Raw genomic sequence first — 22,607 nt, 5'->3', positions numbered from 1 at the left:
CCTCTTTCCCAGCAACACCCCTGTGTCCTCAAGGTCGCCCAGAATCAGGTGGAAACTGGGCCACATCACGGGACTGGGGAGGCAGCCTCCTTTCGGCCAGCAACATTGATAATTCCAACATGCAGGTGCTCACCTTGGCCATGCTTTGGGTAAGGGGGGAGACTGAGTGGGCCCCAGCCACACCTTACAGACCCCAAACAGGAGTGGACTCATGCTTCGACACGATCTTTCTGAATCTATTTTTGAAGGTTATATTTATATAATTTTTTGAGATAGGAGTTCTATAAAGGGCACAAATCTTAACTAGATGCTTGATGTACACATTACATCTGTATACTTCTTCTCAACATCAACATACAGAAGATTTCCAGCACCCAGAAGGCACTCTATGTGCTCCCCAGTCAGAACCCCCTAACAAGGATAGCTACTAACCTGACTCTTATCATCATAGATTAATATAGCCTGGTTTTGAATTTCAAATAAACAGAATTACCTAGTATGTGCTCTTCTGTGTCACTTTCTTTACTCAATATTATTGAATTATGAACTTTTTGTATAAAGTCTTTCAAAGATTTAGAAGTTCAATGACATTTCTTAATATAATCAAATACTATAGGCTTAACATACTACACAAATCATGGGGGTGTGGTAAGAAATTATTGATTGTAAAATGTGGGAGAGGGTCTCTCGGAGTGTTATGAAACAAGAGCTCTAAAGGTGCCTAGGCGGCTCAGTCGGTTAAGCCTCTGATTCTTGGTTTTGGGGCAGATCATGATCTCATGGGTCCTGGGATCAAGCCCTGTGTTGGGCTCATGCTCAGCAGGGAGTCTGCTTGGGGATTCTCTCCCTATGCCCCTCTCCACACTCGCATGCACTCTCTCTAAAAATAAATCAATTTTATTTTAAAGATTTTATTTATTTTTTTGTCAGAGAGAGAGCACGCACGCACGCACAAGCGGGGGGAGCAGCAGGCAGAGGAAGAATCAGCCTCCCCCTGAGCAAGGAGCCTGAAGCAGAACTCAATCTCTGGACCCTGGGATCATGACCGGAGCTGAAGCCAGATGCTTAAGTGACTGAGTCACCCAGCCGTCTCAATAAATCGATCCAAAAAAAAAAAAAAAAGGAAAGAAAGAGGAGCACCTGGTGGCTCAGCTGGTTAAGCATCTGTCTTCAGCTCAGGTCACGATCCCAGGGTCTTGGGATTGAGCCCCATGTTGGGCCCAGCAGGGAGCCTGCTTCTTCCTCTACATGTGCCCCTCCCCCCTGCTCAAGCTCTCTCTCTTAAATGAAGGAAAAATAAAATCTAAAAAAAATTTTTTTTAGATGGTTAAAAAGGTAGGAAGGAACAAACGAACGAAGGAAGCAAGAAAGAAGCAAGAGCTTTAGACCAGCTGGATCCAACCCGCATAGGCCAAGCATTCTGTCTGCCAGTGGGGGCAGTCTCTACTCCACGACGAGCAAGACCAAGGTCGGGTACAAGCATGGAGAAAGCTGATTTGTTAATTTAATAAATATTTATTGAGCACCTGCTAGTATCAAGCATCAAGCTGAGCATTAGGAAGACATCAGAGAACAAGACCAATGAGATTTCTGTCCTTTCAGAACTTGTAATATAACGGTAGTAAGGGTGGGATAGAATCAAAACTAAGACAACATCATAGCATTAAATGCTAAAGAAGAAGTAAATGGTGCAGTGAACAAAAAGGGCAGAAGGTAATGGTTTGTTTGAGAGACACATTAGAAAGGGGCAGGGCAGTGTCTTTGAGGATGGATGGTTGGGCTGAGGCTTGAAGGATACAAAGATGCCAGCTACCCAGAAGACTACAGGAGGACAGACCAGGCAACAGGCAGCAAATGCAAAGCCTCCGAGGCTAGAAAGAGTTCGGTACGTATGAGCTACCCTAGAAAGGAGGCCTGAGTAGCTGGAGTGTAGTAAGAGGGAACAAATGCCGCAGAGGAGGTCAGAGGGGTTGCCAAAGAGGGCCCTGCAGAAGTGGGCAAAGGTTTAAATTTAATTTTAAGGGCAGGAGCGCCTGGGCGGCTTAGTTAGTTAAGCATCTGACTCTTGATCTCAGCTCAGGTCTTGATCTCAGGGTCGTGAATTTGAGCCCTGTGTTAGGGCCCCGCGTGGAGCCTACTTAAATTAAAATACTAACAACAATTTCAAGGGCAGTGGGAGCTACTGGAAGATTTTAAGGCAAGGAAACATCGTCTGACTTGTATTTTTAAAAGACCACTCTGGCCACTGTGTAGATACATAGTAGCTTCAGCACCTGGGTGGGTAGACAGTGAAGCCTGATACAGAAAAGATCAAGGTGAAACAGTAGGTGGGAAAATCTAGAGTCAGACACCTGAGGAAATCCCGGTGGAGCAACTGAGCAGCAGTGTTCTGCAGACTTCAGCAAACAGAATCACCTGGAGTGCTTGTGAAAACCCAAACTTCTGGCCTCCGGCCCAAGTTTCTGATTCAGGAGCACAGGGATGGGCTCAAGAATTTGCATTTTTAAGTTTCCAGACAACACTGCTGCTGGTCTGGGAACTACACTTTGAGAACCACTGAAAAAGGCAATTGGGCACAGGAGCCCGGAGCTCTGGTGCTCAGGGGAGGCTCTAGGCTAGTCAGATATATCCCACCTGTTTAAGTACATCACATATTTAAACTTGTGGGAATGGCTAGGATCTCTCTGGGATTAAGAACAGAGAAGGGCAAGCATCCAAGAACAGAGCCCTGAGGTTGCTACTGTAGAGAGATCAGGAAGAAGAGCATGATTGCAAAGATACAGCTGGTAAAGTAGGAGGAAAATCAGAGAGTACAATCACCAGGAAACAGATCCATATGACCCCTTACTAGTAGGAAACTTTTGGGACCCCTTAGCGGTAGGGAACTGGATGGCTCAGTTGGTTAAGCGTCCAACTCCTCATTTCAGCTCAGGTCATGATCTCGGGGTCCTGAGATTGAGCCCTGCATCGGGCTCTGTGCTCAGCGGGGAGTTGCTTGAGGATTCTCGCTCTCCCTCTGTCCCTCCCTCTCACACTCTTTCTCTAAAAATAAATAAAACTTTTTTAAATAAAAAAAATTAGGGGCGCCTGGGTGGCTCAGTCGTTAAGCAGGGCATGATCCCGGCATTCTGGGATCGAGCCCCGCATCAGGCTCCTCCGCTAGGAGCCTGCTTCTTCCTCTCCCACTCCCCTGCTGTGTTCCCTCTCTCACTGGCTGGCTGTCTCTGTCAAATAAATAAATAAAATCTTTAAAAAAAAGTTGTTTAAAAAATAAATTAAAAAAAATTAAAAAGAAACAGGAGAGAACTTTCCCGGGCAAAAGTCAGGAAAGCATGCAGTAGAAAAGAAAGAGGATTCAAAGCATGAGAAGATTCAGTATGCTGTTGCGAACTCTGACCTACAGGGAGCCCAGGAGCAAGGACAGGAGAGAGGGCCTCTAAGAGCTAAATGTGGCCTCTGGCTGACAACCGCCAAGGATGTGGGGTACAGAGCTCAGGTACAGAGCTCCAAGGATCTGGATTTATCAACATGAATGGGCTTCAGGTTCTTCCCCAGTGCCTCTATTAAGACTGAGGCCTTGATTTTAGTCCAGTGAGACTGGTGTCAGATTTTTTTTTTTTTTAAGATTTTATTTATTTATTTTGACAGAGAGAGACAGCCAGCGAGAGAGGGAACACAAGCAGGGGGAGTGGGAGAGGAAGAAGCAGGCTCCCAGCGGAGGAGCCCGATGTAGGACTCGATCCTGGAACGCCAGGATCACGCCCTGAGCCGAAGGCAGCCGCCTAACGACTGTGCTACCCAGGCGCCCCTGGTGTCAGATTTCTAACCTACAGAACTGATGATAAATAAGTGAGATCATAAAATACTTATCGCTCTCAACGGCTAGTTTTTTGGGAATCGACTGTGACGATGAAAGGAAACTAATACAGAAAAGAAAAAAAGCTTTCAAGGAGAGGTCAGCTTCATCAAACGCTGACAAGAGTCCAGTAATCTGAGGACAAAGAGGCATCTTATGGATTATGGCATTCAGTGCAGTGTTGGTGACTCGGAGCAGGGACAAGTGGTACCTAAGTGGGTTAAAGAGAAAATGAAGGATGGACATAAAATCGTTGAGAAAGCCTTCAAAGCAACTCTTGTGACAAGTTTTTCTATAAAGAGAAGGAAATGGGGCCACCTGCAGGAGATGGGACAAAGGAGGGCTTGTTTAAGGTGGGACATTTTAGAACATACCTAAGCTGCAGAAACGAGCCAGTAGTCAAGGCAAGACTGGTGCAGGAGAGAGGGGCGACCTCTCAGTCCTGGAGTAGGCAAGAGGGGAAGGACCCAGGGAACAAGCCAAGAAGGGGGTGGGATCAGAGCCATCCTTGCTTTGCACCCCCATGAATAAGAGGGGCAAGGAGACGTAGGGGGTCCCTGGCAGGGCTCTGAAACCATTCCTGGCAGGCAGAAGCACTAAGCCAGAGTGAACAAGAGATAAGGAAACAGACCACCTGGCCCTAAGTGTTAGGGAATATTTTTCTTTGGCGGCTACAGTGTAATCACAGAAAATGGCCAAACCTCAAAGAATTAAGTCATTAAGGGTGTCATCAAGAGTCCGTGCTCAAACCAAGAACTCAAGGCCACAAGCTTCCCAGTCCACCATAAAAGCCTGCCACTAAAAAAGCCCTCAGTGGCAACCCATTCGGGACCCCTCTCACTCTAGAGAACTACTTCTTTCCTTTCTGCTCTCGCCTTCACGTAATAAACTCTCACTTCGCTTCAACCCTTGCGTATCCACGAGATTCACTGTTGCGCTCCGTGAGACAAGAGACCTGCAATCCTCTAACACCCAAGGAGCAGGTCGGGATTTTGTGGATTCGCGACGGGAAATATGAGCAACGTCGCCTTGTTTTCTCACGATCTGGGCATTTGGCCTTTAAAGGCCTGTCTGCGCCTCAATGTCCCCGGTACAAAGAGGAGGTCGAGGAAACGGGGAAAAGGTGGAGATAACCCGCTTCTGTGGGGCCTGACAACTTCCAGCAGCAGACCGTTTCTGGAAGCTCATCCTCCCCAGCGCGCTCCCGCCACAGGTCCCCCACCAGACCACCCGGGTGGCCCATGTCCCGCGCCGTGCGTGGCACACGTCCCGACCAGGTGCTCCCTCTCGCACAGCAGTCCCCGTCGAGCGCCCCTTATCGCTGTCCCTGCCTTGTCACGCGTCTTGTCACTCAGCGCACCCGAGCCATGCGCCCCTTCTCATTCACCCACAGTGCCCCCATGAGCCCCATCGTGCCACAGGAGAACCCTTCGCATTCCCCACCGTGCCTCACGCCGCCGTCCCCTCCACCTACCTCCTCACGACCCATGCCTCCCCGGCCGGGTGCTGCGGCACAGACCGCCACGAGGGCCATCATGCGCCGCTGCCGCCGCAGCTGCCGCCGCATCTCCCATCATGCTCCGCGCCCATCGCGCTCAGCATGTCCCCGTCACGTGCCCCGTCAAGCGCGGGGCTTCTCCTTCACGTGCCGGACACAGACACACACACACACAGACACACACACACACACACACACACACACACACACACACACACACACACACCCCACCCCCACCCGCGTCTCCTTCCTGCGCCCCATCACGCTCAGCGCGTCCGCGCCGCGTGCCCTATTACGTGCCGCGCATCCCGTCACGTGCCCCATCAAGAGCAGTGAGTCCCGGCCACGTGCTCAGGCGCGCGTTCCTAGGCCCCAGGGCGGTTGGTGGCGGTTGGCACCAGGCGATCAGGGCCTCCTCGAGGCCCCTGAGCCGAGCTCCGCTGTTGGGAGGGGAAGGCTAGATATAAAGGGGTGGCCCAGCCATCGCCAGAGGGAGGGGGAGGGGGTTGAGGGCTCGTGCTGCGGGCTAGGCCACGTGACGATAGAGGTGAGCGCACGGAGGCCAAGAGTCCTGCAAGGGGACAACGCTTCCGGCCAGGTGAGGGACTGCGCGCTGCGGAGTCACGGACGTGGGGTGCCGGGGTCGGGGTGCCAGCGGGGGGCTCTGAGGTCTTGTGTCTTTCCCCCTCAAGTCTCCCTACCAGAGGTTAAGTCGGAGGATGCTGGACATTTCCGGGGACCGGGGCGTGCTGAAGGACGTCATCCGAGAGGGTGCAGGGGAGCTGGTGACCCCGGATGCTGCCGTGCTAGGTACCGTCTGCCTCCCAGCTGGTGATGCGAAAGTACCAGTCCATAAGCGGGTTCTGCATCTTACCTTGGGAGGTGGGGAGGGAAGTTATGTTTTAAACAAAAAGTAGAACTTGCTTGTTTGGTTACAATTCGCATTCTTAAGGGAAAGTGAAGGAACCCATGTCCCCTTTGCGTGAGTCCACTATGAACAAGGCACATTGAGGCTCACCAGCCAAGCTCTTGAAACAGCCAAAGGGCAGGCGTCCAAAGGTTGAGCAAAGATTTTTCCTATCACTCAGGGTGGGAGAAGGTTTGAACGCATCGAATTCCATCGTTTTTGTTTTGGGGTTGTTTTTTTTTGTTTGTTTTTTGTTTTTGGGTTGTTGTTTTTTTTTTTTTGGTAACAGTGAGTTGATATGGAGGTGTGCACATTCTTGGTCTATTTTCCTTGTGCCGTTTTTTCTGTCCTAGTAAAATATTCTGGATATCTGGAGCATATGGACAAGCCTTTTGCTTCCAACTGCTTTAGGAAAACTCCCCGGCTGATGAAACTGGGAGAGGGTAAGTCGAGATGAGCAGCTGGAAAAGCAGGGATTCTTTGGGAAAGCTTTCAGAGCACGGAGTCTTTGAGCTGGTTTTTCTGAGGCTGGGTTTTGCTAAACCAGCCCTGTTCTCGTCCACATTTCCCGCTGAGGCCTAGATATTGGGGAGGTGGCTTACCTGGCCAGGTTACCTTTGCATCCTGAGAATTATGGGGCATGATCATTTGTTAACAATGTTTATCGGGGGCTTAGTATCCATAACACATGGTGAAAAGAGAAGATGTTCTCAAACGATAAGAACATCTCAGCGAGTGTGGTGGAGGGGATTGCGCGCATTCACAAAATCGGACGAGGTCCTGGGAGCGTAAGTAGTGTTGTGGGAGTGCTTGATGAAGGCACAATTGATTCCAGCCAGGAAGATCAGGAAAGGCTTTATGGAGGGGGGGTATTTAAAATGAGCCTTGAAGTTTGAGTAAGATTTCAATCAGGATAGAAGCTGGGCCTAGGGTGAGGAAGCAGGAACGTCCTTGCAGGAAGAAGGAACTGCATGAACAGTGGTAGAGAGGCTGGATTGCCGCAGAGCCCATAGAAGTTGGGAGTTTGGGAATGGTGGTGGTAGTGGGAAACAAACTGAAAAGTGAGTTGGGAGCGTAGTGCAGAAGGCTTGGGGTGTAATGTGGAAAGATTTGGACTTCAAGGGGGAAGAAATTGAGAACGTTGGATGAGGATGTGGGGCAAACTTCAAATTCTTTGTCTCTTCTTCCAGATATTACACTCTGGGGCATGGAGTTGGGCCTTCTGAGCATGCGGAGAGGAGAGCTGGCCAGGTTTCTGTTCAAACCAACCTATGCCTATGGAACGCTGGGCTGCCCTCCCTTGATCCCCCCAAACACCACTGTCCTGTTTGAGATCGAACTGCTTGACTTCCTGGACTCTGCGGAGTCAGACAAGTTCTGTGCCTTTTCAGCTGTAAGTTCTGGAGCACAGATGTCCATAGTGTATAGAGAGAATGGGTTTGTGTTTTTGGTAATTACCCTTCTCTGATGGTGATCCTCTGCCCCACATTCCACCCCGAGGCTCCCGTGTGGTGGTGGGGGCAGCGGTGGAGGGGTTCCCCTACTTCCTGGTACATGTCCGTCTTAGTAATGGCTCTTGTGTATGGGCAGATGTTCCAGGCCAAGGCCCAACCTCGGGTTTGTTCTGGACCAGCAGTTTGTGGTGATCTTTTAGTCACGCCTTGCCTAGTTCTCCCTGTAAGACCGTGACCATTTGCTTCTCAACATTAAGTCTGGTTTCTAGCAAGCATTGGTAGGGGTCGACCAGGGTGAACATATGTTTTATTGTTCAACCTAAAATACTTGAGAGCAAAAGAGATTATTAACTGGATGAGATACCGGGACATCGGGTGTAGACTGGAAAAGCCCCAGGCAAATGGGGGCACATGGCCTCTGCTCTCATAATTTAAACATTGGCTTTTCTTTATAGCCTTTTACTTAACCCACCGCACAGAACTAGGGCTTATAATCTCTTCGGCCGCCATACACACTCTCAGTTATGCTGTCCCACCCACGTGGACGGTATATGTGGCCTTAGATGTCCACCTAGGTTTATATCTGGATATGATGTCTCCCCAGCTAAACTGTCGTTGCCTCAAGTGAGGGCCCTTACCTTTTTCTCACCTTTCCACAAAGCAGAGATTCTTGCAAACGCCTGCGGCCCCCCTGTGGGGTACTGATCGAGAATCTCTAGGCGGGGATGAGACCAGGACACTGGGTTTTGAAAAGAGGCTCTGTGGGTGATTGACATGTATCCAGGGTACAGCATTGTGGCCAGGAAGCCCAGTAGGGCCCCGGGCAGATGAAGACCTGTCAAATGTTTGTTGGATAAATGGTTGTTGTGAGACCCGCTTTCCGTGCTTGCCAAGTTCCGTCAGTTTCTACTTCCACGAGACAGTGTTTTTTGAGGGAGCCTCTCTGGGAGGACTAAAGGAACAGACCACTTTTTGGCTCTAGTGTATAAAATGGGAGTCGTAATACCCTTGGCTTTTGTTGGGAGCCACAGAGATGAGCTCTGCAGGGGCACCAAGCCCAGTGCTTGGCACACATGCAGCACCCAACAAAAGCGCACGACCTGAAGGAGAAGAGCTAGCGTCTGTAAGGTACTCGCGCCGCGTATTGTGGCTTTCACTTTCCCTGCTGGGTGTCCTTGTCTTTGGTCCTCAGGAGCAACAAGATCAGTTTCCACTTCAGAAGGTCCTAAAAGTGGCAGCTACTGAACGGGAGTTTGGCAACTACCTTTTCCGCCAAAATCGTTTCTATGATGCCAAAGTGAGATATAAGCGGGTAAGGATGCTTTAGAAGTATACATTTAGACCCTACTCCTTATTTATTTTTATTTTTTGAAAGTTCTCGTTTGTCCCTGTTCTTCACATGCAGTCCTGAAGAAAAACCTCATAAAAAACTCTTCCTGCCGGGAATAATGACCAGGAGAGCGGACACGGGAATTGTGTTCGTGTTCTGTGTTTGTGCCTGGATGTGGTTACGTGGGTGTGTTCAGATTGTCAGAGTTGGTTGAACTGTTCACTTGTTTTTGTAATTACGTGTATGCATGTGTGTGTGTGTGTGTGTGTGTGTGTGTTTCAGTAAAAAGTCTTTAAAAGTTCTCATTCCAGGATGAGGTCCTCCACCAACTGATTTTCCATCCCATTTGCCATCTTCATTTCCTGTCTCTCTAACAGTGGAGATTTTTCTAGCTCTGAGGTGACTCCGTTCTCACCAGGCTTCGGAGTGTGGTTTGGCTCCTTGCGTAGGTTATGCTGACAGGAATTCGCTGTTTGCTTTGTAACTCACTCAACAAATATGAACGTTTTCTGTATGCCAAACTCTGCCCGAGGTTCTAGAGGCAAACAGGACAGAGTTTAGAGTCTAGGAGCATTCTGACTTTGTCTCATTTGTGAAGTGAGCCGCATTCATTCAGGATTTGCATTCAGCTGCAAGCAACAGAATCTTGAAAACCTGCACTTTAAACCAGGTTTAGGGGCGCCTGGGTGGCTCAGTCGGTTAAGCGTCCCACTCTTGATGTCGGCTCAGGTCATGATCCTCAAGGTGTTGAGATCGAGCCCTGCATCGGGCTGTGCGTGGGGCGTGGAGCCTGCTTAAGATTTTCTCCCTCAGCCCCTCCCCTGCTCTCAAGCTCTTGTTCTGTCTAAAATTAATTAATTAATGAAAATAAACCATAATTTAAATTTTTTTCAAGTGAGAAGGGAGGCATTCCAAGGCTGGTAGGTCAGTTCCATGAAGCCCTCAGGGATCCAGGTTCCTTCTTTCCGCTCCACTACCCTTAAACATATCCTTTTTTACCCCAAGATGGTCCCTTCAACCTGTGGCATCACAGGGTCACCCGCGCAGGAAGAAGGGAGGGGAGAGGAGTCTAGTGTTCTGTTAGGAGCTTTCCAGAAGTACCCTCTTAGCCATTGAATTCCTTTTCTCTATCATTGGCCAGACCCATATTCAGTGGACCCCAGTAACTGTGTAGGAAGCTGGGAAATAGAGTTTAATTTGTATACCACTGCTTTGAATGAACTCAAGGCTCTGCTGGCGGAGGAGGGGGATGGGATTTGGGGTAGGTGGCTCATGGTATCTGCCACGTTTGGTTCGTGCATATGTTTAAGAGACAGGAGAGCGCACGAGCGTGTTGTCCTTCGGAACGCTGACAGAAGCAAGGTCCTAAACGTGAAGGGTCCAGGCTTGGGCTCACAGTCCGCTCGAATCACAGACACTGTTAATGTTGTAAGGTTTCTTGAGGCAGAGCCTGCTCACACGGGGGAAAGCTTTCCAATGAAGAAAGACCAGTTCAATCCTTCCATCATCAGTCCTATTTCCCAGGCCCTCTTTAAGTCTGTCTGCAGCTTTTTCTGGCATTGTGAGATGATACTCGACGTGCTTTAGTTCCTGTTTTTAACATCTTTTACTTGTCGTTCTGGAAGGTGGATCTCTAGCTCTCACTAGTGTTTTCGCCCTGCTCTCTGGTGTTCTGGTTCAGAATTCTTGTCCTGGGCTGCCCTGTGATTCTGTTTGTGGACTTCCTGTTGCTTTTTTCCACTCACCCCTTGTGTTGATAGAGTAAGTATATCCTTGCATTTCCAAAAATATTCTTGTACTTACCACACACTTAGCAGTTGGCATAACTGAGTATAGAATTGTAGCATGCGGTCATTTCTCAGATTTTGCAGAATAGTGTTTGATTCTAGCTTTGACAGTTGCTGTCAAGAAGTCTGATGTCATTTAGGTTCCTGTTCCTTTCTGTGTGACCTTTTCTCTTTTTTTCTCTGTAAAGACTTGAGGGTTTTTTTTCCTTTGGTGTTATTGAATTTTACAGTGGGGGGGGTAATATTTGTTGTATTGAGCCCCAGGTGTATCGTTTCACTCAGGAAACTTGTTCTCTGTTCTGGGAAACTTTCCTGAGTTATTTCCTTGGTAATTTGCCCTTGTTTCTGTCTCCTCTTTTTGGGGCTCTTTGTTAGGCCTCCTGGGTTGAGCTCTGCTTTCCTTCTTTTACCCTCAATGTCCATCTTCTTGTTGTCGTTTCACGGTTTTGGAGCTTTCCTTGATTTTATTTGCCATCTATCCTTTTTTTTTTTTTTTAAGACTTATTTATTTATTTTAAATAGAGCATGCACACGGTGGGGAAGGGCAGAGAGAGAGAGCAGAGCTGAGCAGAGCCCGACGCGGGGCTCCACCTCACGAACCTGGGATCACAACCTGGGCTGAAACCAAGAGTCTGGCGTTGAATGGACTGCACCCCCCAGGCACCGCTGTTTGCCATCTTTTAAGTAGTGGTTCATTTTTTCTTAAACTTTTCCCAGCTTTCCGTTCTTGGTTCACACATTCATCATCTTCTCTTACGTTTTCAGACTATTGGTTATAATTAAGTTTTCTTTTCTCTGTTTTTCAGATTAAAAAAAAAATCTTCATTTTTCTTTTGGTTTTTTGTGGTTTTTTTTTCCCTGTCTGTTGGAAACTGTGTCCATTTGCGTTAGGTTTGGTGGTAGGTCCTAGACTCAATAACTATCACTAGGTCACTGTTACTGTTTCTTACTCATGTGAAAGGCTTAAGGTGAGCAAACCAGGGCTGGTTGGTAGCTGTGCTCCATAATGTTTTCAGATAGCTAGAAAATTTTTTAAACAGGAATAATTGGGAAAGTTATTTATTAACTTCACTTTCACTTACTGATGAGAACAGCCAGATAAAGGTGGCCTGTAGAAGATGGTTTCCCGGTGGCAGATTGTCTCATGATTCTGTTTAGGAATGGGCCCAGAGTTAGGAGACAGCTTCAGGGTGGGGACGCGGGACCTAAAGCGGTTCAACAGGTGTGAGGGCAAGGGACAGAAACTTGTGTGACAAATGCCCGGGGCTTAGAGATGAAAGGGAAGGCAAAGGAAGCCTGGTGGCTTTCTGCCCATGGGACCATCCTGTCTGCCATGTTTTCCAGTTCTTCCAAATGGAGTTCTGTGAGTCCCGTTGACACTGCTCACACTTCTCTTCATCACTTTTTTTCCTTTGCTATGTGGTTGAGAGAGAATTCACATACCATAAAATTCACTTTTAAAACATACAGGTTTTTCGTGTATTCGTAAGGTTATGCATTTATCAATACTAATTCCAGACCTTTTCATCACCTCAAAAAGAAAAACCTGTACCTGGTGGCAGTTACATGCCATTCCCCCAGCATACCCTGGTAGCCCCTGTTTTCCTTTCTGTTTCTATGGATTTGCCTATTCTTGGATATTTTAGGTAAATAGAATGATCAAATGTGTGATGCTTTGTGCCTGGCTTCTGTCAGCTGGCAAAACGTCCTCGAGGTTCATCCATGTTGTAAGGTGTATTCATGCTCCATTCTGTCTTAAAATTTTTTTATCTTTTAATTTTGGTAAAAATATGCATAACCTAAAATTTATCATTTTAATTATTTCCAGGTATACAGTCCAGTGGCATTAAGTGCGTTCAGTGTTATGCAACCATCACCGCTACCCGTTTCTGGAGCTTTTCCCTCATCCCAAACATTGTTTACCCATTAAACAGTAACTGTCTCTTCTCCCCCCTCCTCCAGTCCCAGTAATCTTTAGTCTAGTTCATGCCTCTAGGAATTCGTCTGTCTACCATGAGTGCTCCTATAAATGGAATCCTACAGTATTTGTCCTTTCGTGATTGGTTTCTTTTACTTGGCGTAATGTCTTCAAGGTTCATCCGTGTTGTAGCATGTACGAGACTTCATTGATTTTAAGGCTGAGCGGATCCTAGTGTGTGGATCCTACCATGTTTTGTTCATCGCCTTGTGGACATTTGGGTTGTTTCCTCTTTTTGGCCACTGTGAATAATGTTGCTTTTTACACTGGCGTACAAAATTTTGTGTAGACCCAGGTTTTCATTTTTCTTGGGTTTGTACCTAGGAGCACAAGTGCTGGGTCATGTAGTAACTCCCATGGTTAACTTTTTGAAATACTGCCAGACTGTTTTCCATAGTGGCTGCAACATGTCACATTCCCACCAACAGCACGAGGGTTCCAATTATTTCACACCCTCACCAACGCTTATTTTCCATCTTTCAAATTGTAGCCATCCTAGTGGGTGTGAAGCGGGATCTCGTAAGTTTGAGTTGAATTTCCTGATAACTAATGCGTTGATTGGCTATTTGTATGTCTTCTTTGGAGAAATGTCAGTTCATATTCTTGACCCATTTTTAATTGTATTTTCTGTTTTTTTAGTCTTATAATAGTTCTTTATGTTGTCTGGATACTAGCTTTTTTTTTAAATATGATTTACAAACATTTTCTCCCATTCTGTGAGTTGTGTTTTCACATTCTTTTTCTTTTCAGGAATGTACGAAAGTCTTTTTATTAAAAACACAGAATTATCTGTAGGTATGGACAATGACAGCAGTAAGCCATTAATTATGTTATCAGCTTAAACCAGTAAGTGATGGCTATAGTGATTTTTCTTCATTTTCTTGATAATGTCCTTTGAAACACAAAAGTTTTTACTTTTGAAGTCCAGTTTAGTCTTTTGGTGATTTGTGCTTTTCATGTAATAGCTAAGAAACCATTGTCTACTCCAAAGTCCTGAAGATTTATACCTACTGTTTTCTTCTAAGGGTCTTGCAGTTTAGCTCCTGTGTTTAGGCCTATGATCCATTTTGCTAACTTTTGTATGTAGCTTGAAGTGGGAATCCAACCTCACTCTTTTGCGTGTTGACATCCACACAACCTTGTCCCAGCACCTTTTCTTGAAAAGACTACTCTTTCCCTGTTGAATGGGGCTGGTCCCCTTGTTGAAAATCAATTGACTACAAAAGTATAGGTTTGTTTCTTAAGACTCAATCTTCATTGTCAGTTCTATTCTATTGACCTAGGTGTGTCCTTATGTCATTACCACACTGGCTTTGCTACTGTAGCTTTGTAATATGCTCTGAAATCTGGAAGTGTGAGCCTTCCATTTCTGTTTTAAATTTGTTTTGGCTACTTGGCATCCCTTGAATTTGCATGCGAATTTTCAGGTCAGCTTGACCATTTCTGCAGAAAAGGCTGTTGAAATTTTGGTAGTGGTTGCTTTGAACCTGTAGACCAATTGGGGAATATTGCCTTAACTATATTAAGTCCTTTGATCCTTGAACATGGGATGTATTTCCATTTATTCATATCCTTCAATTTCTTTAACAGTGAGTTGAGAATATACAATTCTTGCCCTTTAAATTTATTGTGACTTCTTTTCATGCTGTTGTAAATGGAGTGGTTTTCTTCATTTTCAGATTGTTCATTGCTGCAGTATAGACCTACAACTAACTCAGATGTGTATATTGTGTCCTGCAACTTGTTGAGCTCATTTTTTTTTAAAGATTTTATTTATTTATTCGACAGAGATAGAGACAGCCAGCGAGAGAGGGAACACAAGCAGGGGGAGTGGGAGAGGAAGAAGCAGGCTCCGAGCGCAGGAGCCCGATGTGGGGCTCGACCCCATAACGCCGGGATCACAGCCTGAGCCGAAGGCAGACGCTTAACCGTTGTGCCACCCAGGCGCCCCCATTTTTTTTTTACCTCTAATATTTTTCTCTGGATTCCGCGGGGTTTCGATAATAGGGTGATGTGCTTCCTCTCGACTACCTGTCTTCCCTCTCCACAGGCCTTGTTGCTTCTCCGCCGACGATCAGCAGCCCCTGAAGAGCAGCACCTGGTGGAAGCAGCCAAGCTTCTTGTCCTCCTTAACCTGTCCTTCACGTACCTGAAGTTGGAACGACCTACTACGGCCTTACGCTACGGAGAACAAGCTCTGATCATCGACCGGAAGAATGCTAAGGCCCTCTTCCGGTGTGGACAGGTGTGTTGGAGGCCAAGGACTTGAGAACGAATGCCCAAGAAAAGATAGCAGTGGTGTTCCACTTGGACACTGGAAAAATGCCGTCTTTCCTAACCAAGTATGTTTTTAAAACTGTCTTTTGACAGGCCTGTCTTCTCATGACTGAGTATCAGAAGGCCCGAGATTTTCTAGTCCGAGCTCAGAAGGAACAGCCCTTCAATCATGACATCAATAATGAGCTGAAGAAACTGGCCAGGTGAGACCTGTTTGCAGGAGTACAAACCAAAGAAAGAGGCAAGTGCCGTGGCTGGGGTTCCGGGTCCGTCCCCCGGGTAAAGGACTGTTTGGGACTGTGGCCCAGCATGTGTTAGGAGGCAGCGCCCCCTAGAGCTGGCTTTATGAAGTACCAAACCAACAGCTTCCAGCGGAGAGGTGGGACAGTCCTCCAGACTACAAGTCTGGATCATTTTCCATCTCCCTGTTCCCCACCTCCTACCCCCGAAGTAAGCACCCTAAAACAGGTCGGCCAGTGACTTTTTATTCAGTTACTCGTCCCTACTTGCCATCAACTGAAAACCACAGTTCTTAACAGACCGCAGGAGGGTGTCTTACAGATCCCATGTGGCCTGCAATGGGTCTTTCAGGTCTGACTCCTACCCACAGGGTGATTTCCTGGTCAGCCGAGTAATAGCTGTACCAGTGTTGCAGTGATACAACACTTCGTGATTGTAGACGTTATTTTCAAAGTTTTCTACAATGACTGACTATATTGGCATAGAAATAGCTGTCTGTAATTCCAGCACCTCGTAATCTATCCACTGTCTTTTTAGGTGTTTTTTTGTCCTTCTGTATTGCTCCTGTTGACATTAAACATCTACTCTAGATTGCTGGTTAAAGCTTCCGATGTTAAAAAAAAAAAAGCCTGTGGTGTGTGTACCTCTTATATTTGGATCCATTTGTTACATTTCAGGCCTCTTAGGACTGTCCAGCAATTTCTTTGTGTTTTTTTTATCTGAAATTTTTTTTTTAATTTTTAAAAATATCTTATTTTTAAGTAATCTCTACATCCAGTGTGGGGCTCGAACTTACAGCCCCAAGATCAGAGTTGCATGCTCTACCAGCTGAGCCAGCCAGGTGTCCCTCTTTTCTGTTTTTTTTTTTGTTTTTTTTTTTTTTTTAAGATTTTATCTATTTATTTGACAGAGACAGCCAGCGAGAGAGGGAACACAAGCAGGGGGAGTGGGAGAGGAAGAAGCAGGCTCCCAGTGGAGCAGGGAGCCCAATGCAGGGCTCGATCCCAGGACCCTGGGATCAGGCCCTGAGCTGAAGGCAGATGCTTAATGACTCAGCCACCCAGATGCCCCTTATAAGGATCCTTTCAGTCCCACCTGGGGTACCAAAAATAATAATAAAAGTATCCTGTCAGGGTACTTGTAAGTTAGATGTAGAAATGTTGTAATCTGACCATTCTTTAGCAAAGAAGTCTCAAGATAAGTTAGAGGCCACGGAGTATGAGGCCACTTGGCAAGACACTCAGCCTGACAGCCCTTACAGTGGCTCCCAGCCTTCAAGGCTGCAGTCTTTTCAGACTGTGGGCTTTCTGTCCAAGGGCTTCTTGAACAGCCTCTGAAGTAGAGATTTACTGTTACTGTCCCCTATCTCTCCAGCATGGCTTCCGTCCCCTCCTGATTCACTTCAGGACCTGCTGAATTTTCAGTATTTCTGGACCTGAGTGCGGTATTCCGGCCACCAGATGTCACCTCCTGCAAAGACAGACTTTGTCTAACTAGTGTGTGTTTCTGTCTCCAGCTATTACAGGGACTACACAGATAAAGAGAAAGAGATGTGTCTCCGAATGTTTGCCCCTTACGATAACGGCTCTACAGTAGGAGAGAACTGAAGGTAATCAAAGGGCCGAAGCATAAAAGGCTTCAGGGTTTTGTCCACTATGTGGAAGGCTTGCTGTTCTCCTCAGTCCACCAGGGAGTATTGGCTGTCTGCAACTGAGTATAGATGGGAGTAGAATGTTCCTTGCGGAAGCTCACAGCACAGTGACCACGTGGTGTGCACATACCATGGGCCTTCCCATGAAGATGATCGTGGAGAAGATTGGAAAGTTACCCGGAGCTGGACGTTAAATTTATAGGTTTAGGAGGTCTTAGGCTTTAAAATTAAAATTTTTTTCCATGTTGTATGTTAATGTTTCCCTCACAGGCCCTTGGAACATGAGGCTGTGAGTAGAGTCATTAATGTGATGGTTTATCTGGGCTTTGAAATGAAGAGGAATGCCTTTCTTAATCTGGTTTTTCTTGAAAGCTTCCAACGTCACTTTACAACTAACACACTGTTAACGAAGACAAAATCCAAGATGTCAAGGGGCAGCGGTGGGCCGGGACTCTTAAGTTCTGCTTACTGTTAGTACGAGAGATTGGAAGGTGTGAGAACCACCGGGGATCAGGACCTCGCCTTCCTGCTGCAGCAGACGCCCCGTGGTCTAGCAGGCACAGGGCTAAGGTTTCCCCGGGAGTTCATGAGCGGACTCCCTCTAGTCTGGTTTACTATTACTTAAGAAAATTAATGGAAACAAAATCACCTGCCTTAAACACCTGCTTAGCTGGGTCGATAACTCTGCTCTCTTGAGAGAAGTTAAACAAAGAGCAACAAGAAAACAGCTGCCGAATGGGCTCGTGGTAATGAATCTGCCCTTTCTTGCTACCTACATCTCTACAAAAGAGGTTTGAGAGAAGGCGGCAGGGAAAAGGCCTATTCATCCCAGACATTTTCACAAGTGATCCAAAAACTGCTGTTTTCGGCCCTGTCAAAAACAACCGGTCGGTATCAGAAGTCGGTGTTGCCTTTATCATGGACTCTGACCCTGTGACCCTGGGCTTCAAGTCTTTCGGGGACATTGGAGTATTTGTAGGTCTTCTGAACTGAGCCGTGAGCCAGAGGACTTCTCCTGTTTGGGGGCTGTTCACGCGCAGCAGGAAGGGAGGTTTGCTGGCTCTTCACCAGACGTTTTAGACCGTCATCTGGCATGTCCTGCCATTTAGCGAAGACCCACTTCTTCCAGGGGCCGTCCTGGAAACAGATCTGGGAAAATCCAGCACAGCGGCTACTCTACCCCCTGCCCCCAGCTTTCTCGGTCTTGAAGGCGTTTTGGACCTGATGAGTTTTTAGATGGTTTCCCAGATATTCCTCTGTCTTGGGTGTTTTGTCAAATTAGCAGTGACTGTGTTTGGGTCTAAAATAGCCATTATTATTCTCCTCCCACTGCTTTTGACATTGTAACTTATTTTGGCTTCCGAGTCTTTGGTGTTCTCTCCGCTACGCTCTTTTTCTGTTGGACTCGTGACTAGTCAGTCACTTTTAAAAAGTCCAAGTTTTCAGATTCTTTTGACAATGTATTTTGACAAGATTTGTTATTTTCCGAGATGTTAAATTCTAGTGATCTGTCTTCATCTTGTCTTCTTTTTTTTTTTTTTTAAAGATTTTTTTATTTATTTATTCGACAGAGATAGAGACAGCCAGCGAGAGAGGGAACACAAGCAGGGGGAGTGGGAGAGGAAGAAGCAGGCTCCCAGCAGAGGAGCCTGATGTGGGGCTCAATCCCATAACGCTGGGATCACGCCCTGAGCCGAAGGCAGACGCTTAACCGCTGTGCCACCCAGGCGCCCCTTCATCTTGTCTTCTAAGATGTTGATCCTTCTGGTGGAATGCGTGTTCTCTCAGTTATGTTCTCGAAGCTCCTGGTCAAAACAGACTACATTTTTTGAGATCAGAGACCGTGTCTTTTTTTGTCTTTGTATTTTCTAGCATCTGAAACCATGCCCAGCACATGACTGGCAGTCAGTAAATGTTGGTTGGATCAAGTGTAAAATAGCTGAAATGCTAGACCAGCCTCTTTGAAACCATATCCTCCAGGCTGGCTCTCATATTGGCTGTCAGGACGCTCGTCCCTGCCAGTGACAGAAACCTGTCTTCAGCTAGCATCAGCTAAAAAAGAGATTTGCTTGAAGGGATTTGGGGGAGCTCGCAGAATCGGAGTTGCTGAACAGCCAGGACTTGGGCAGGTGGAGACCTGCAGCTCTGAAGGCCTCAAGGACCTTATCCATCTCTGCTGCATATGCTCTCCCACCGTAAAGAGTGCCTGGGGGTCCCTTCCACAGCCTTTCTGTTTGAGAACGGACTCTTCCTTCCTCCATACTTCTCTTTTTCATAGTATCCCACGTCCTCCACCCCCATGCTTTTGTATAATGAAAAATCTCAAAGTTCGACAAGTAGAATAATAGAATTCTCCCGGGTATTCCACCATTAGGTTTAACAGTTATCAGCATAAAGCCAATGTTTCCATCTCTGACCCCACATGTTTCCTCCCCACCCCTAGCACTGTCAGGTTAATTTGAAGCGGATCCCAGTAGTGCTATCATTTCATCCACAGGAGTCCCCATTTCCCTAGGATTCTCTAGAAGATAAGGACCATTCTTGTACATTTTCTCTTGTTCTCTGAAATGTTCATTTTTCTGCCTGTTTGCCTTGACCTGACTTTTTTCCATGCTCCAGACTTTCCACCCATAGTTGGTGTTTTCTTGGTGGCCTATTCACGTTTAAGAATGCAGCAGTTGAGGGGTGCCTGGGTGGCACAACGGTTAAGCGTCTGCCTTCGGCTCAGGGCGTGATCCCGGCGTTCTGGGATCGAGTCCCACATCAGGCTCCTCCGCTGGGAGCCTGCTTCTTCCCCTCACACTCCCCCTGCTTGTGTTCCCTCTCTCGCTGGCTGTCTCTCTCTCTGTCAAATAAATAAATAAAATCTTAAAAAAAAAAAAAAGGAATGCAGCAGTTGAAAAATTGGTCAGGAGTTCTTACACCTGGGCAGGGTATCCACCCCTTCTTCCTAAGGCTGAGCAGGTGGGAGCCAAGCAGAGTGCTTCAGGACCCTTTGCATTGGGTACCGACACTTAGACTAGCTTCCCCGACTTTTCCTCAGGTGGATTGTTCCCCCTGAAATAGTGGATGCAAGTGCAATGTCCTCTTAATCTGTTTATCCCCAATTTCTAGTGAAGTTGAGCAGCTTTTTGTGTTTTTATTGGCCATTTATATTCGTTATGCAAACTGCCTGTTGATCTCCTTTGCCCCCTCTTCTCTTGGGTCTTTTTTAGTATTGATTTGTAAGAACCCTTTTTCATGTGAAGGATGTTGATTAAATGTTATGTAAGTTCGGATCTCTTCTTCCAGCTCTTCTGAGTATGTGTATAGTTACACGCGTCCCTGTTTCTGTACGGTTCTTGGAATTCCTGTTGTGCTTATGTCTGAGCTGAGGGAGTAAGCCGAGGTCTGCAGTGAGTGGACAGGAGTGCTCGGGGCGAAGGGCTTTCAACAGTTCTTCCTAGAGTCTAAGCATTATGCTCTGTCTGCGGTGCTTCCCAATATTCCCAAGCCCATTAATCTTCCCAGCGTTTCTGAGGGAGAAATTACTGTTCCCCTTCGCAGATTTGGGAAGGCATGAAGCTCAGGGAACGAGGCCCTTTCCATGTGGAGGTCTTGTGCTTATGTGTAAACAACTGTGACCGTTTTCATTGGATTTGAAATCTAAGCCCCAGATGAAATCGGAAGTCTTAAGTATATTCAGCAACTTTTTTCAGCTGGAGTCTTACCCCTGGGTGCCCCTGGGTTTTTCTCCCTCTCTTAGATGTTTGGGAATTTCTTCCTTTTTCTCAGCTTTCCCTACTTAAGCTGAAGCCTTTGAGCTGTAGAATTAAGAGGATTGAGCCATGTTGCGTGGGCAGCGTCAGGAAAAAGTGTATCTTAAAGACTTTTTAAAAAATGTTTTCTTGGGGCGCCTAGGTGGCTCCGTCAGTGAAGCGTCCAGCTCTTGATTTCAGCTCAGGTCATGACCTCTTCGGGGTCGGGCTCCGCACTCAGCGTGGAGTCTGCTTGTCCCTCGCCTTCTGCTCCTACCCCGCCTCACGTGCGCACATTCTCTCTCTCTTTCTCTCAAATAAATTAAAAAGAAAAAAAGAAATAAAAATAATGAATGTTTCCTGGGAAGCCAGAGAAGTTCCTTGGAGGCTCAGGTGGGAATAAAGGCCATGCTGCAGAGATTACATTCTTATTAGCCGAAATTCTGAGATTTAGTCCTGGCTCAGAGTTGGCCTGAAATGAGCACTAAAGCAGCAGGCCCCACAGAGCTTGGTGCCAAAGCTGAAGCTAGAGGTGTCCTCTAGGGTCAAGGGTTCCCTCGTTCCAAAATAGCCTTCCTGTGTCCGGGTCAGACTGGTCAGGTGCCAGGAAACCCTGGGAGCAAATCATCATTTCCCCACAGTATGTGACTGGATCTAGATGGGGAATTTATTTGATCCCCCTCTTCCCAAAGAGATTAAGAAGAAACTCTCAAATCTACTCTTGAGCCTACATTTCATGCCTCCGGTAAGACTCCTCTGAGTCCTGAACAAATAAGAACTTGTTTAAAGATACTTCTGTAATTTTATATATCATTCATTCTTCAGGTTTTCTTTCTCTGAATCTCCACTTTTCTTTTTTCTCCTCAGAATGTTAGTTGTATTTTCTCAAGGGTAACTGGGCCAGGCAGGCGTTCTCTTGTTGTCGGATGAGGGCCATGTCGTTTTTCAGGCAAACTGTTCGACACAGTCCCTTGATCTTTTGAATGTCTGTGAAATGCCTTTCTCCCAGCTCAGGGGTACCATTGAAGTCATCCCTTTGTTGTGTGACTATAAATAACTCCACTTAGGTTGGCACCTTTTCATTATACCCCTTCCTGGGAAAGCATTTCCCCTGGCAGAGTTTTTTTGGCTCCTTCACCTCTCTTCACATCCTCTCTTGGCAGCCGTAATGGGCCCCAAACCTGCTTCCTACTACGGTTTACTTCAGTGGATTCTGTGTTCTTTGTGGGTAAGGTATCGGTGAGGGCTACTTAATTAAATTTCAGGAGATAACTAGGTTCCTTTTTCTAATTTTCAAAATCTGTGATATGGAAGTGCCCTTTACCATTCATTATGGGGTGGAGAAACAGGAAATGTGGCTTCTCCGTCTTCACTCCCTTGGCTATGACCCTAGCCAAGTCCATTAGCATCTCTAAGCTTCCGTTGCATCATTAAATACAAACCTGGTTTTGAAATGGAGGCATGGGTGTCACTTTTCACCTTTTTGACCAGCTACCGTGTTGCCTTCACCATGGCACTGTGGTCACTGATCGCCATAAGCTCTGACAGCGGTCGTGGGAGGAAGTGCCTCAGGGCTGTGCGGTGGGTCCTGGCCGCCCCCACTCGGGGAGGGCCCGGGAGTGCTGTCTGGTTCAGTTTAAGCCTAGAAAGGCTGGGCTTGGGGGACCACTCAGAGACTTGACGGTTCCCAGCAGGCCAGAACATCACATGGCAGAGCATGAAGGGGCTAGGGCTCCTTCTGAAATTCTCCTCCTTCAGTTGGAATCACTCGAGATACCCAGACTAGGTTCTTCCGATTAGCTGAGAAATGTGTTTTAGGAAAGAGAAGCAGTTAAAAGAACAGCTTCAGAGAGGGTCTGTGAATTTTCACCTTTACGTACTGTGTTTCTGCA

The 22,607-nt window shown here is 46.8% G+C and overlaps 1 protein-coding gene across 1 annotated transcript; it reads left to right on the top strand.

Moving 5' to 3' along the window:
• Positions 1-5,223: 5,223 nt before the first annotated feature.
• On the top strand, positions 5,224-16,934 carry FKBP6 (FKBP prolyl isomerase family member 6 (inactive)). Its single transcript, XM_044390085.2, has 9 exons — positions 5,224-5,458; positions 5,885-5,952; positions 6,047-6,164; positions 6,615-6,704; positions 7,452-7,654; positions 8,908-9,027; positions 14,861-15,055; positions 15,181-15,290; positions 16,844-16,934. The coding sequence occupies exons 1-9, from the start codon at positions 5,224-5,226 to the stop codon at positions 16,932-16,934; spliced, it is 1,230 nt and encodes a 409-aa protein (XP_044246020.1).
• The last annotated feature ends 5,673 nt before the right edge of the window (positions 16,935-22,607 follow it).

The sequence above is a fragment of the Ursus arctos genome, unplaced genomic scaffold (assembly GCF_023065955.2).
Source record: "Ursus arctos isolate Adak ecotype North America unplaced genomic scaffold, UrsArc2.0 scaffold_2, whole genome shotgun sequence".
Classification (NCBI taxonomy): domain Eukaryota; kingdom Metazoa; phylum Chordata; class Mammalia; order Carnivora; family Ursidae; genus Ursus; species Ursus arctos.
The sequence above is the reverse complement of the archived record's forward strand: the minus strand, read 5'-3'. Positions and strand labels throughout refer to the sequence as shown.